Below are 16,565 nucleotides of genomic sequence, written 5' to 3'. Positions count from 1 at the left end.
GAGGCCCCCTTGTGTGTTCTCATGCCAAAGTAGGGTAGTTTCTGCATTAGTGTATCTGTAAAGCTCCTTGTAGTAGGAGCTGGTAGACAGATGTAGTAATCAAGACAGAGGTGCTCTCTGCAGCTTGAGAGAAATAATTGAAGGGCATATGTGTGATGGTTATTTTACAGTGATGAAACTCCTCCAAAGTAAGTCTTTACATGCAGTTCACTCATGTAGAAAGCAATTTATTTTGAGTTATGTTTCATCAGTTCAGATCTTTCTTTGTTTCTTTTTGTCTTTCCCTCAACAACAGCATACCTACCCTGGCAAACAGCAGTTGCAATGTGCAGTCAGAACAAATCAAAATAAGTTTCAATTAAAACCCTTAAACAAGCTTTAATTGTTCTGCTTGTTAGCATTCTATTACCCCCTTGGAAAAACTGTGACTTTTTAGACTTTAAAGTAGATTGCTCTTTTGGGACGCACAAGTGTTTCTGTCTGCTGCTGTTGATACAGATTTGAATGTTGCCCTTTAATTGATTCTGGTTACAAATACACAATTCTCAGGATACACCCAGCAGCACAGATCTATGCAGGTTGTTTCTGCATACAGGAAAGGAGGTTGGTGCTTAGATCTTAATAAAGATAGGCCAAGAGAGCTTATGTTTCAAAGACACGAAATTTATGTGATTGACATGTAACTACCCAAATCATTGTTGAAAGTAAGACGTTAAGCTTAGGGGTACTTTATGGGCAGAAGTATAGTCAAAGCATAAGGAATTCAGAGCTGTCATTTTTATGACAGATTATGTCATATTAAAAATTTTCATGAGAAACCAACTGTGGAAGGATCAGATGGACTTAAGTGCGTTTCGTGACCATTTGTACCAGTCCTGTAAAAGAGCTATGCAACAGCTGAATTCCCCTCTCAATCCCCCTTTTTCCAGTTCTTACAAAGGGGCTGCAGTGAACACTACCTAACTAACAACTCCATCTTTTATGGTAACAGAATATCTCTGATTAATCTCTTCTGAAGAATTCTTAGAGGGGAGCAGCAACAGGCAGGTGGGAAGCACTGCTAATTCTCTTCTGATTTCAGTAACCTGCGGATATAAGCCATGATTGCACTTCGGTTGCAGCAGGTTGAAGCAGAGTCTTTAAGCTTTGTTGCTTAAAGCTTTCATTGGGCTTTGCTGGTGCGAATTTCCCTGACCTTAGAATGGGGAAGCAAATAACATATTTCCTCTTCTGCACAATCCAAATGGTCTACAAGGAAAGTTGCTCTCTTAGAGAGCTGGACTGTTTAACTTAGAGCTCAGCTCTAAGAGAAAATAAAGTGATACCAAATAAACAGGTAAAAAGAGAACTAGCAGGCTTTTCTTTTTCCAATTCAATTTCATTGTCTTCATTGCTCAGCAAAACTTGCAGTACAGGCAGATGACTTCTTATTTCAGCTTCATATGGGCTGTCAAAAATCTGTTGTGTAGAATACCCATGGTGGTTTTATGCCACCCACTTGTCAGTATAGCAAAGAAGTTACCACAGAAGCCTTTCCAGTTTAAGACTCAGTAGTTAGTTGTAGGCAGTGCTGTTGGGGCTTGTAAATCCATTTTATTCTTTTTTTTATTTTCAGGCAATAAAAATGACAGCTGCCAATCAGTATCTTGTTGGACCTGGAGATTTTCAGGGGCCATTCCAATTGGATATTGATATTTCTGGACTGATATTCACCCATCATCCCTGTTTTAGCCGTGAGCATGTGTTAGCAGCTAAATTGGCTCAATTATATGATCAGTATTTAGCAAGAAAACAGAAGAATCTTACCAAACTTCTCACAGACAAGGTATTTCTATTCCATTGTCATGGTTTATTGAGATAAAGATGTGACAGTGTAAAGTAGAAGTTGAATTTGTTTCTTCAGAGTAGAGTGATGAAATTCTAATTGAATGTACTGAATGGCATTTTGTCAGAAGGTAAAAAACTAAGTATTTCACCTAGGTTGCTGTGTATTCAGTGCAGAACTGCATTTTTAAGATGATGAATCTCTTTGATCTTCTACTTAAAGTGAACTCTGTGCAGGTTCTGAGATAAAGGAAATATAATTTTTGGAATACAGTAACATCTACATAATATTCCTTAGAGTATCCATAATGTTTTCCAGTGAACAACAGATAAGACATAGCAGGATTGTGTACAGCAGCTCTGACAGGCAGGCAGCAATAGACAGTGTTCAAGGATGGAGGGAAGTTAGTGAAGTTCAGTCTCAGTTGTTGACTAAAATTAAAAGGAAGCATTTTAATTTCACCAAACTCTACAAAAGTTGATGACCCATTTCCAGGTATTTATCTGTGACAGATACTGTGGTTTAAATGCACACTGCTGACACATTTACTGTGTCACTCTTGTGACATGGCAAAACCCTGGACTGAACGTAGACTCTTCTGTTCATTGGCTCCATTACTGACTTGCTGGATGACCTTGACTGGGCTGGTTACACTCTGTGTACCATCCCCATTCCTCCATCTGTACATTAGAAGTAATGGTAGTGGTCTTTTCTGGTGTAAAATTGTACATGAATATTAGGCATGGTTAGTACCATTCTGGTATCATCAGGGCACACAAGAATATTTTTTTAAACATTTTAAAATGCTTTTGAAATCTGAAAGGATTACAATTCTTTAGAAATGTGAGGTAAATATTGCGGTATGTGATAGCTCTATGTAGTAGAGCTGTTAAGAATTAGTTTGATTAGTAAGTACATATAAATTCAGATTTCTGTAAGTTAAAGGCGATGACAATTTTCTACCTTAAGGGGCTATTATAAGGGAAAAATAATCATTGTAATCAAGGTTATTTTTATATTAGTGTAATGAGGGTCTCTAGGTGATGTACAGATACTTATGAATTTTGGTATAAAGCATTATGTTATTGCTCTGATGATGGACAAATATTTCACACAATGCCTCAAAATAATTATTTGGTATACTGTAGTCTGTCATTACTTTTGAAGGATTTGCTCTAGTTTTCCCTGAAACAGTGAAATAGAACGTTTGGGTTCTCCATGCCTGTATAACAGGAACCTATGTGTGGAAGAGATTTCCTGAGTCTTTCCACAATACTTTGCCAGTATCGTAGGCAACTGCATAATATATTTTTCATAAATGGATTTTAATAGTTAGATATTTTAGCCACCATTCTGCCACTGACAGGCAGTTTTAAAACCTGCCTCCTGTAACAGTCATTATTTAATGGCCAGATGGTTGCAGCCAAATTGTTCTTAAGCGTAAAGAACTCCTCTTCCCTTTTCCCCTCCCTCCCTACCACGTCCCAGTGGACTTCTTATCCAGTTCTGATGCCTGCTCATTGTATCTTAAAATATATCACCTTTCAGTCCTCGTTTTGGCAGGATAAGGAAACTGCACTTTCTGTCTCCTTTCATAAAATATCCTCTGTGCCCCAGATGGTACTAGCAGCTTTCCATGTGTGCAGTTATTCTTTGTTTCAAAATGTCTTTCAACTCCTTTTTTTTATACCAGTGAGTTTCATTTTGTGGTTGCCCATGTGCATTTTCAGCTGTATGTTTCCTCCTCTCCAGTTATATTGTCTCTCCAGTTTGATAGATGTGTTCAAAAAAGTCTTTGCTTCTGGATTTGTAATTTCATTGCCTCTTCTTTGGATGTAGTTGCTTTTGTCTCCTGCATTGCCATTGGCCATTCTGGTTTCATGTTCAGTATTATCCTTAAGGAGATCTACAGCAATATAATAACTAAAATTTTAGTTTCTATGCTCCTGCTGTTTCTTACTTTTCTCTCTTCTCCTAGCCTATACATTCTCTTGTCTTTACAGCCATGTATATTTTTGTATTCTAGTAAACTAGGTGTCCATCTTCCATGTAATCATTTGATGCCTGTCTTCAAAACGTAGTTGAAGGGGTGGCCTCTTGCCTTGACAGTATGTCTTCAGAAGTGCATTTGAACTGTACCATTGTTCCCAATTCTGTCTCATCCTTAGACCTTCTTCCAGTTGCTACATGCAATATGTTATGCTTAAATGCTTTGTTGCAAGGTGCCCAGCTTCTGTGAGGTACTCATCAAAACCACAGTCCGCTCATTTTTACTGGTTATTGTTTTTCTAGGGTTACCTCTAGTGGCCCTTCCTACACCCAAAAAACCCTTTTATAGAAGGTGGATTTTTTTTGGCAGACTCTTTTTTTTCTTCCCCCTCCCCCCTTTTTTTTTCCTTCCCCTTCCGCCCCACTCCTACCCACCCCTTTGATTCCCAAGCTTTCACAATAATCTTTAGATCAGTCTCATGGTTTGAACTCCAGAGGGCAACTGAGTACCAAGCAGCCACTCACACATCCCATCTCTCCCAGCAATGAGAATGGACAGATGAGCCATGCTTGGGATTCAAGATAGGACCAGGAGGGGCAAATCACCCATTATGGTCATGAGCAAAAGGCAGACTCGTTAGGGGAAGAAAAAAAGAACATATATTTATTACAGACACTAAAAACACTTAACAGAGTAGGACAGTGAGAAGCATTGCCATATTTTGAGAACACCTTCCCCCCAACCCTTCCTTCTTCCTGGGCTCAGTTCTGCTCCTAATATCTCTACCTCCTCCCTCCAGTGGCACAGGGGCAGGGAATGGGGAGTGCAGTCAGTGCTGCTGCTTGTTACATCTTCGGTGGGGGGAGCTTCTGGAACTTGTTCCCCCTGCTCCATTGTGGTCCCCCTCTCACAGGAGACAGTTCTCCACAAACATTCTCCAACATGAGTCCCTCCCACAGGCTGCAGCCCTTCCTGAGCTGCTCTGGCGTGGGACACTCCCTCATGCTGCAATACTCCCAGCACTGAACTACAACAGCGGGGCTACCTTTTCCCATAAGACCCCGGCCTTCTTCAGGCACAGACGCCTTGATCATCCATGCGAAAGAGAACACAGGCCATAAATCAGTGTCTGCTCCACTGTAGATCTTCATGGGTGGCGGGGGGGGGCCGCCCTGCTGTCTCACCACAGGATACAGGGGGGTCTCTGCTCCGGCACACCTCCCCTCTCCTTTCTTCCTCTCTTCCTCCACTGACCTTGGTGTTCACGCATCTGCTGCAACTCCTCCTCACAAGTCCCTCTCCTCCTCACCACCTCCCTTCTTAAATACATTATCACAGAGGCGCAGCTGATTGGCTCGGTTTTGGTGCAGAGGTGGAGCTGACTTGGAGCTGGGGGAGCTTCAAGAAGCTTCTCACAGGGGGCCGCCCCTATAGTCCCCTCCCCTGCCACCAAAAAACCCCACCACTCACTCAAACCTAGGACAATCAGTCTTTTGCCCTTGATCTGTCACAGTGAATCAAAGTTGGTAAATCTCTCCCATATGTCCAGGGATCCTAATCAGAATTTCATCTTCAGGAATCAGCACCTCACAGACATGGCAAAAACCCTGTAAATACAGATTCAAGACAATTCAGAGTTTTCTGTTACGTAGTAACTAACTCTTTCATGTCAAGGTGCATTACACTGTATGCCTTATAAATGTCAAACCATCTATTAATTGCTTGTTTGTTTGTTTAAGCTGCATGCTTTGAGGAATGCTGTGCAATATAGTATAGACGGTGGTGATGATGGTGTTCCTAGACCCGTGGCACAACAGAGCATACCTGAATACAAATTTGAGATCAGGTGGGTATGGATTCATTAAAACATTGTTTTTTAAAAACTGTATTTCTTTTTTCCTTTCCATGCTTACTTTTGGAATTCTTCTGTAAATAGCTCTACAAGAATTTTGAGGGCTTAAGAGTTCTTACTGATGAGTAAAAAAAAATATGAAGAAAATATAGCCTAGGCTGAAATCTTGATTCAAAGGTGGAATAATTTGATTACCTTTTATTAATTACTTAATAACTATTTACTGGTGTGTTTCGCAGTTAAAATTTAATCAGAGTTTCAGTAGACATCAGTTGCATGCATGAAGCTCTCACAACAGTGCAAGTGATGTAATTTTTTGAAATGACAAAAAAGCTAGTTTGTCCATCTTCTTCCTCATTACACAAGTGTTCTTGATTCACTTCCCATTCTTAAGTATTTTTGGCCATACTTTTGCCAATGGGTTAATATACATAAAATGGTAGATTTTTGTTTTGCAAGATTACAGTTATTGTTCTTGGATAGTAACTGGGCAGTAAAAATATATTACAGTTTTTGGTTTGCTAGTGAAAGTTAGTGTTATTTTTGGCAGATGGACAATTGTGAGCTGTAAGTATAAGCAGTATAATAAAAATTAAGTAATTTTGGAGATCCACACTGAACAGCCCTTTAACTAATAGATGCCTAATAAAAATCTGAAAGTTTTTCAGAATTTGAAAGTAGGCAATAATGTATTAATTTAAATAAACAGAAGTTTAGACTGATGTAATGGGTCACATGATAATACAATATTTTTAAAAAATCAGAATTTTTTAATAACAATTCTACTTTCAGCCTTGAGATCTACATCTCTTTACACTTACACATCCACTCACTACTCTTAGTTTGGGAATTGCTTCTTCAGATATTCATCCGTCAAGTACACTGTCTTGTAATACATTGGTATTTGTGCAGGACATATAGAAATCTATAATGTACTATTTTATACTGAAGGACAAAGCCTTCCTTTGAAAAAGCAGTAGCTTTTATTAATATTTTCTTAACACATCTACTAGAGGACTAGGAGCAGAAGATGTGCAGTTACCATACAGTATCTTGAACACAGGACCTCTCACCAGGGAAAGGATGAGAATAGTAATAAGAAAGTTCACTGTGGGAATGAGATTCTTGGATTTTGGCACCAACCCTGTGGCTTGTTTGATGGTTAATTCTAATTAGATACAATATTCCTTCTGGGTATCTTAAGTGTCTTTCTAGGTCTTGAGTGCTTTAGTTTAGTGTCACACTATTATGAATCAGGAGAAACTCAGCTGAAATCAGTGAGATCAGTGTTGCGTAAGTAATGTGAGATGAGCTTGGCTAGGATTATTCTATGGCTTTTCATATCTGTAATTTCTTTCTGGCTACAGCTCTGTTGTTGGAAGCTGTTATACATATGAGGCTCCGATGGGCTCAGGAATTTTTACTGTCATGGTGTTTAATTCTAACTTGGACTGCATATGTTGGTAAAAACATCTGACCTGGCTTGTCTCTCTTTTAACATTGCATTTTCCTTATGGTCTATGTGGTACACTCATGAGAAATTACAGATACAAAGAGAATATAGCGTGGAAAATAATCTAATTGTTTCCTCCACCTTCCAGTAAACATAACTGATGTGTACCCTTTGCTGTCTGAAGATCGGACCTGTAGTTTTCTATCAGTTTGAGGAAGAAATATCTGAATACAGAAAACGTTTGCAAATTAGCAATTTCAGTCCTATTGTCCATGTTTGCTGAGGAGGAAGCCAATGTATGCTGTGGATTGCAGGTTTCAGGCTCATGATGTGTTTTAGCAGAGGTTATTCTCTACTGAAAGGTCCGGCTTCCAAATCGAATACGTTCGATAAGTGTAATTACTGACCTGTGTGTTCTTCATGTCTTTAAGCTTTGTCTTCTAGGTTCATCTGGTAGACAGAGAAGAAAAGGCTGATAAACTGCATGAATAAGTAATATTCAAACTGCTAGCTAATGAAGTGCAGAAGTTACTCATATTGCATTCTGGAAAGTCTGTATTTCTTCTTTGTTTATTGTTTTTACTAAATTTGCTTATGCTTTTAAATAATGTATGATAGATTTCTTCTCTCAGCTCTAACTCAGCCTCCCTGCCTTCCACATTCTCTGAATAGTATAAGTAGTAATGTGTTAGTTCACCTTTTTTTTTTTTTTTCTTGTCTTTTTAAATCCCATTATTTTTACTAGGCATGTTTAGTTACCAAGATAGTACTGGAAACAGTCTGTACTTGTGCTGCAGGGACATTTACATCGGAAGTGTGTTTTGGTCATTAAAAGTGCTAATGAATAGATCTTTTATAAACAAATTAGAGGATGGAAATGTGAAATACCAATTCCGAGGGGAAAAAAAAAAGCCTTGTTAATTTTGTTTATATTAAGAATCTTGTAGGGCTGTCAAAAGCCTTACATTACTTCATACATTACTACATTACTTCATCTCTGCAAGACCTTTTTACTGGAGCTGGAAGCATGTTAAGTTTAAAACATATTTTGTAATGTACAATTGTAATAAGTATTACTTCATAGCAGTAGATTAGGTTTCATGGGCTGTTGTTTACATGAATTGACTCTAGAATGTTTTTAATGATGTACAGCTGTAATAAGCATTTCAGAAAACTTTGAGATCTCTAGAGAATGAACTATAATTGAATTCAGATTGCCCAAAATGCAAGAGATTGGAGTACAGAAGGAAATCAAATCCTGCCATCTTCAAGTCTGGGTTTTATGATCCTTGGATTTAAACCACTGCAGCCATCAATCAAATTGCAACCCACATCACTTGGCTTTTGGTATTGCAAGTTTTCATTCTATTGATACACTGAGCTACCCAACTCTGATTTTGTGCATATGTATATATATTTCTAGGCAAACCAGAAGACTTCGTGATGCTGAACAAGAAAAAGACAGAATGTTGCTTAAGACCATTATAAAAGTTTGGAAACAAATTAAATCCCTCCGTGACTTTCAGAAGTTTACTAACACACCCATGAAACTTTATTTGAGGAAGTATGTTTTGATAACACTTTTTGTACTACATTTGCCAGCAGTGGAGTTTTAATAAGATAGTCAGTTTGGGAACTTACAATTTTGCTGTGAGGGTGCAAAAGTAAGAGTCTGGATAGTGTCTGGAACTGGTTGGGTCTGTCATTGTGTTTGAGTTTGGGGAGGAAGGAAGGTTGAAACAAGAAGTAATTACTGTAACAGAAAAGAATTTCTACAGGATAACGTATAAAGAAAAAATAATTGTATTCATTCTGTATAGTAACTATCTGCTATCAACTCTTAAACTATCTATGCTAGTATTTTTAAACAGAACACACTTTTGATATAATGAAACTAATTCACAGAGAAGTAGACTTATGTTATATATTACAGACTTAATTGTAGCCCTTATGTTAATTTATACAACGTATTGATAACTGTTGTTTTGAAGGGAAGAGGTTGATCAGAAATTAGATGAAAAAGCATACGAAGCAGAAATTCAGGCTGAGATAAGTGAATTACTAGAAGAATGTATGGAAGAATATGAAAAGAAAATGGAGGAGTATAAAACTGAGCTACAAGAGTGGAAATCCTGGAAGAAGACACAGGTTTGTTTAAATCATTCAGTTTCACAAAAAATATTATTACTAAATGTGTTGAAATTTTGTCTTCCTAATACAGAAAAAAAAATCAGTTTCAGCATAGTTATGCATAAATTTTATAATGTGTTTGGATACAGTCTTTCTACTTAGAATTTGTTAGTAAATTAATTGTTAATTAATGAAAATTTGCTAGGATTTTGCAGAGCATTGTCTTCTTGCTATTGATTTTCAGCACTTCAGCAGTTCTTTACATTTAATAATTTTGCAGCATTTCCATTAAATTCATGTCCTTGCAAAGTAAAAACATGGATTAATTTTGTGTGTGTGTGAGCGGTGAAGAAAAATAATTATGAGGTGTTTCTAATGAACAAGCAGTTGATGTCATCTCATCTTAATTTATGGTCAGGAATGTCCCAAAACTGAACAGTTTAGTTAATATGCTAGCCTTTTACCTCTGAAAAGCTTTATTGCTAATCATCTGTACTGTAGTTAAGTTCTCAGCTGTGCTTCAAGAGGATATTGACAGTACAGGAGCTAGAACAGTACGCTGCAACAGGATGATCTTTGAAGTAGTCTGTGGCAGTGCCAGCAAAATCAGACTTGCTTTTGTAGTTAGGTGGCAGTGCACTGGATGCCTCAGGGTAATGGTGATTGTACTTGAATATAATTACTGCCCAGTCTGAACACTAGTTTTTTTGGATACCAATGCAAAATAAAGTTTAAGGAAATGCTTCAAATACACTTTTCAATAATCTAGTGCATCTGCTGATACTTTTATGGAAAGTTTTTTCACATACATGCAGTATGTATGGAAGGCACTTAAAATGTGTGAGGGGAAGCTGATCTGCAAACACTGGAAATTCCTGTTAGCGGAACATAAGTGGGCACATGACTCATTAGTACCATGTCAATTCATTTGTAGGATAAGATGAATAAATGTAATTTCTTTAAAATGAAGGCAGATAGTCTTGAGCATTGATCCTAATGGGAACTGTTCATCTACTTCTAGACAGTTATGCCTCCACAAATACCATGGGGGTGGTTCCAGCCAAAGCTGCTCTCAGCATCTTTTTATTGTGTTAGTTGCAAACTGTCGAGACTGAGATGACTGTGCTTCTTTCCTTTTAGTGTGAAATGTAGTACACAGAACTTCATTTCATGCCCAGAAATGCTTTATTTTATTTTACTACTTTGGTTAATCACTGCTGGTGGTGTCTTACTAGCACAGATCCCATAAATTGAAGGAAGACACTGGAGGTAGAAGAAACTAGGTAAATTTTAAAGGAAATACAAGAACAAAAAGGGTAATATAAAATTAGGCCAAGAAAGAAACAATATTTATGAATAAAATATGTGAACAAGTTGTTTGGCTAAATACTTCAGTTACTGAGGAGAAACTCTGCTTTCCTCACCTCCGCCTCTTTTGCTTATGGCATCTTAAATAATAAAGTGGCTCGTGCTTCCAAGCAAGCTGTACTTCGGAGTAATCTGTAAGTCTGTGGAAGGAGGAACTTGCGTGTAGTTGTTTAAAGCTGGACATGCACATAAAAACTAGAGTTCTGCAGTTTAGGAGATGCTGAAAGGGAATGTGGTAGTCTGAATGTTTATTCTTCTGTTTGTCATAGAGGAAGGGAGGAGATCATTCTGCTCATGCTAAAAATAATGCTAAGCTAAAAAGCTCGTGTTCCAAAGTTTGTGGCACGTGTGCATTCTCTTTGTATGTGTATGCAGACAATACATTTCAAAGAACTGTGTCTACTGGTTGAGTAACCTTCCTTCATTCCTAGGAGAATGCGCATGGTAGCTCAGGCTAAATGAGAAGTCAGTTGCTAGCCAGAATGTTCAAGAAACGCGTTTATTTTGTAAGTTGGTTGAGAAGGTTAAATAAATGTGGGGTTTTTTTGAAGCATATGAATGGAATGCACTGCTGAATTCTGAATCTGAAGTAATACTATAGAATGAGAGAAATCCTATTTTTGTGTGTGGTGGTTTTAAAATTATAGTAATTTCTCATACATGTTTATCACTTGTGAATCAAGAGAACAAGAGAAAAAAACTCTACTGATTGAAACAAGTTGAGGAAGAACACAATTATTTTTATATGCAGAAGTCCAAGAAGAAAAAGAAGAAAAAAGACAGTCATGGAGAAGAAGAATCGGTAGAGGATTATGATCTTGTTGAGGAACGTGTAAAACCCATCCTACCTAAAATGGCCAACAGCCTGGAAATAGAGCAGCAAGTTAGAGAAAAAGCTGACAACTGCAGAAGGAAACCTGGAGAGCCTGTTCTAATTCCTGAACTAGTCCTGTCAGGAAGTGTAACTCCAACTGAGCTGTGTCCTCGGTAAGATAAATGTTGGTGTGCAAATTACTTTGTTCGTAATTTTCTGCTGTTATTTATTGATTGATTGTACAACTTCAGAAGCATGTGCTCAGCATTCTGTTTAGCCTAATGATAAAACTTCGGCTTCTGAAGCTGATAAAACTATTCATTTTCAAGTCACATATAACCTTGTATATAGTGGGCTTGGAGAATACATGTCTGCACATTCCCTTTGAACCTATTGATGTTCCTTTAGCATCTGCATAGAACAGTTGTGTATGAAGAAGTTGTTTTCAGTGTAGAGCCTAGGTCAGTTCTGGCAGTATCACTCTCACTAGCAATTCCTTTACACCATGTAAAGTAAAGAAATCACATAGTAAACCAGAGATTTCCGTGTGGATAAAATAAATAAATTTACTTGTTTGTGTTACTTTCCACATCTACACAGGCAATATAATACACATCTGGCATATTTTAGTTATTTAAACACTGCTTTGTTTTGTACTTACTCAGCAAACAGCCTCATCAAGGAATATCTCTTGGCTGTTCTACTCTTAACTTCTAAAGACTTCAAAATCTTAACTCAATTTGGTATCATATGTTGTGCTTTGGAGGAAGGGAGTAGAAGGGGATTTTGTTTCCCTAAATAACTCTGGCTTTAGTTAATCTAAAACTTGACCTGTTCATTTTTAAATCATTTTATATTCATGAGAAGATAAAACAACTGTTAAATAATAGTTTTAGTGATTCCTGTGTAGTGACATTTTTAGAAGAATAGTGTCTTTATTTAGTGGCTTCTGTTTCCCCTCAAGGAATCAGATTCTCACTAAAAAATAACCAAAGAATAAAAATGTTATTAAAAATTATATGACGGCTTGTTTGACATATTTACAGAGCAGAAGTTTTGCGACGAGAAGATGTGAAGAAACGTTCTGCATTTATAAAAGTCCTTTTCAATTCCAAAGAAGTATCAAGGACTGTTACCCGACCAATAAGTTCAGATTTCAGAGTTCACTTTGGACAGATTTTCAATTTACAAATATTCAACTGGCCAGAGAGTTTGAAACTACAGGTAGATAATGATTGCTCATAGTAACTTATAAAAAGATGATACGAAATGTAATTACTCCTGTAATGTTTGTATTTTGCTCTGTGGCAGTGTTGTAAAGACTGAAAAACCTGCAAAAGACCCTTTGTAAATCATCAATCTTATACCCCTTCCTTGCTTCCCCAGTCACAAACCTTTAACTTTGCTTGTGCTTTTATATATGTGTATGTATATATAAAACATATGGGCTGCATGGGGGAAATTAAATAATTGGGACACATGAATAAATATGTTAGTAGAGCAGCCTCTTATTTTTAGAAGAACTGATTTATGTTGCAGAAAAACTTGCCAAAATGGTGGTCTTAAAACATTATTGTCCACACAGTAAAGTTGTCATAGTGTTTGCTGGAGAGGGGTAAGAAATTCATTGTTAGTAATGTCCATAATTGCACTTGACTTGATCAACAATGCAGTTAAGTCAAACCACCCCTACCCCCATTCCATGTATGAATTAATGAGTCACATTAATAATTTTCAGAGCCAATAAAAGGAGCATGGTCAGGATCCTACTTTTCCTGTTCGATGACTTTTCCTCTTCAGTAACTTACCACTGGTCATTCAGGGAAGGGTATATACCCCGTGCCTGCTCCATTTATGTAACACGCAAATTGAAAGGGAAAAAGAATGCTATCTTGGATTAAAAATATCTGAATGGAGAAATCACTCACAGCATTCTGAGCCTGCAGCTGGCCAGGAAAGAGGGAAGCAGCCTGCAGTCCTGCCAGAATGGGGACTGTGTGCCTTACCCTGCCTTTTGCTGTAAGGGGGAATTAGTGAGGCAGAATCCCTCTGGTGTCTTCACCTTATGCCAGTGACTGTCACAAGCACTTGCATTTTGTACAGCGATGCTCTTCAGAGTCTAGAGTTTGTCATACTAATCTCAGGTGCATTAGAAAGGTGAAGAGGATGTACTTTTAAGAAGAATTCAGACCAAGTTAGCTGCTGGTAGCTGAAATGTCTGCTAATTGAGTATTTTAGAAAGTAAATTAATACAGTTGCCTCAAATGAATTATTTCATGATTAAGTCATAGTAAAAACTTTTGTCCAAATACCCCACAAAACGTTTTTAACTTCTCATGAATACATGTATAAATTTTTTACTATCATCATGTTTTTTTCTAGATATATGAAACAATGGGTATGAGCAGTACCACCTTGTTGGCTGAAGTGTTCATACCTGTTCCTGAGACTACAATTCTGACAGGCAGTGCTCCTATGGAAGAAATAGAGTTCAGCAGCAATCAGCGTGTGACGTTGGACCATGAAGGAGTTGGGAGTGGTAGGGACTATCCGTCTTTTTCAGTTCTGTGTTTTTCATTTTGCTAAAACCCTGTAGCGGTAACAGTCTGGTGCGAATTTCAGAGTAAATTCTCTTAAGAGCGTTTGCGGCTTATGTAACTGAATTGTATAAAATAGTCAGGATTTTTACTGTTAAATTTTACTATGGAATTATTGTTTCTTATTAATTTTAAGCTATATAATAAAAATGTGTGTGTTTATTATTCGGCTTGTAGTATTAGTGGAGCTCTACTAGCTATAGAAAGTGTTTGGGTTTTTTTAGTATTTAAGTAATCAGGCCTCTGACTCTGCAGAGCAAGAAGATGGTATTAATCAGTATAGCTCCAGTGATTTTAATGTTTTAAACCACTGAAGAACTGGCTGTATAAGTGTATACGCAGAGTAATTTTTTGTCTTCCTATTTGCTTTGTTGACAACCTGTAACATTTTATCCCTGGGACTTCAGAAAGATAAAACGAGAGATAGGAAAAAGGGGTAACAAGAATAATGTATAGCAGCATGTGGAACTCTCAAGTTGATATAGTAAGTTTGAACAGCATTACAAGATTATCGACTTGCATAAATTTGCCACATATGAAATACAGGTCAAGCTAAAGCAGAATAGTAGATAAAAAGCTGTGGAGGAAAGAAATGTGGTCAAAAAGTCATTACAACAAATGTGAGTGTAAATGACATTGACCATAACTGTATATACAATTGTGTATCACAAAGCTTTAGGAGTGACTTTTCAGTCATGCATAATTCTTTTGGCTCTGAATTTCTGTTTCATTAATAGCAGTATACTGAATCTGAAAACTACCAGAAACATTAAATAGTGTGCATCTGTGAAGATAAGCCTTTTGCATAGTTTTCAAGGCCTAGCCTTTCCTTCCAACCCAAATGGAAAGCCTTTCTGTAGATGGAATGGAATCTTGCATTCCTTTCGTAGAGCAGAGTCCTTCCCCAGAGCATGAAGCACAATCAAGTTGTTTCACATTGCGCCATTTATATGCAGGCACAGGTTATTTGATTACTTATTTTCATCAAGTATTTTTAAAGATGTCGAGACGTTGTGTTTCAATACATATGTATACTACTTTGGGTTTTTTTTCCCCCTTGATAGGTGTGTCCTTTTCATTTGAAGCTGATGGTAGCAACAAAATGACTTTAATGACCTCTGGGAAAGTATCCAATAGTGTCTCTTGGGCAGTTGGAGAGAAAGGAATCCCCTTAATTCCTCCAATATCTCAGCAAAACATGGGAATTCCAAGGTAATATGATAGGAATTTTCACTGATTCATGAGAAACTGATTATACTAGTATTTTTTAAAAATAGGCTTTCATAATCTTTTTCCTTAAGTTTAGTTATTTTACTTTGCACTGTAACCCCCTGCAGATATCTTAGGATACATGTTAATGGTAAAAAGATTTTAGGTAGAAATTTTATCTTTTAGTATATTATTTATTGACAATATTAAACTCAAGCCAATTAACTCACTTTTATAATATTCTAATAGAAGACGTATATATTGGCAAGAAACTTTCCTGTAATTTTGATGAGAACAGAAGCTTCAGCTCTTTCTTAGCTGAAGTGCATTTGGGGAGGCTACTGGGACATGTGCTTTAAATGATTTTTCTGTGATTAGTGATTAAAAATTGCACTCTGAAAGAAGTAGAAGTTAGTATGGATCTTGGCACTGTTAGTGAATTAATCAGTGAAAAATTCTCATCTGTTGGATCATTCCAAGATAATACTCTTTCATGATTTTTCTCCATCAGAAACAGGCCCGTTTTTCTCCAACAGGCCTGCTGACCTGCAGAAATGAGTTTATTGTTCCATTCAAAACAATCTAATTTTCCCTGTGGCTGCAAGTTACGTATTGTAGATTATTTGTCCATTTTGTTGCTTTTATATAATTCCAGTAAGGTCAAGGAGATGATACATAAAGTCTGCTTTTGTAATGTCCTCAGGTAACTTCACTGTAAAGCCTTACGGGTTTTCCCATACTTATTAACACTGACCAACTAGCTCTTCCAGCTGATTAAATTCTGTCAGATTTTTTTAACTTGGAGTCTAGGCATTGGCATCTAAATCACTCTGTTACTATTTTTGACCCAAGCTGTAGCGGTTAGAGTAATTTGTTGATCAGCAAACGAGTAACCCGATTTCAATGATACTAGAATAGCATGAGATTAAAACATGAGGATGCATTCCCAAAGGCTAACTTTAAACTTGAGAGACTAATTGCTGTAGTAAATGGAAAAATGGGAAATTTCAGAAGGAAGTTATTGGTAAAACACTCTTTGATTCACCCTCTAGAGATTAACAGCCCTTTGTGACTTCCCATTGTCTGTTGTGAAAACAGAGACAGGATTTTCATGCCTAAAGTTAGTTTTTGCTGCTCATTAGCTTTTCATCACAATTGTGATTCAGTGTGAATTTGTTCAAGACTGGTACCTGAAGATAGAACCTTGAAGTTAACACTTCATCTGCTGCTCCAGTAACTGCTGGATATTTGGCTGATTCTAACCAAGTGTGAGAAAGATCCATAAATTCTTAAAGCTTTCTTGAAAATATTCAGATAAGTAGAGAAC

The 16,565-nt window shown here is 37.1% G+C and overlaps 1 protein-coding gene across 4 annotated transcripts in view; it reads left to right on the top strand.

Moving 5' to 3' along the window:
* Positions 1–16,565, top strand: part of CC2D2A (coiled-coil and C2 domain containing 2A) — a 67,162-nt gene that overhangs the window by 17,208 nt on the left and 33,389 nt on the right. For all 4 annotated transcript variants that reach the window (XR_006167034.1, XM_042808211.1, XM_042808213.1 and 1 more), the window contains exons 12-19: positions 1,616–1,825; positions 5,555–5,661; positions 8,544–8,684; positions 9,112–9,268; positions 11,370–11,605; positions 12,479–12,656; positions 13,815–13,971; positions 15,094–15,241. Coding sequence is in view for 3 of the 4 variants with exons in the window: in XM_042808211.1 (XP_042664145.1) it covers positions 1,616–1,825; positions 5,555–5,661; positions 8,544–8,684; positions 9,112–9,268; positions 11,370–11,605; positions 12,479–12,656; positions 13,815–13,971; positions 15,094–15,241 (1,334 nt within the window). In the remaining variant the exon portion in view is untranslated. The remainder of the gene's footprint in view (positions 1–1,615; positions 1,826–5,554; positions 5,662–8,543; positions 8,685–9,111; positions 9,269–11,369; positions 11,606–12,478; positions 12,657–13,814; positions 13,972–15,093; positions 15,242–16,565) is intronic.

The sequence above is a fragment of the Tyto alba genome, unplaced genomic scaffold (genome assembly GCF_018691265.1).
Source record: "Tyto alba isolate M040663 unplaced genomic scaffold, T.alba_DEE_v4.0 Super-Scaffold_6, whole genome shotgun sequence".
In the NCBI taxonomy this organism is placed as follows: Eukaryota; Metazoa; Chordata; class Aves; order Strigiformes; family Tytonidae; genus Tyto; species Tyto alba.
The sequence above is the reverse complement of the archived record's forward strand: the minus strand, read 5'-3'. Positions and strand labels throughout refer to the sequence as shown.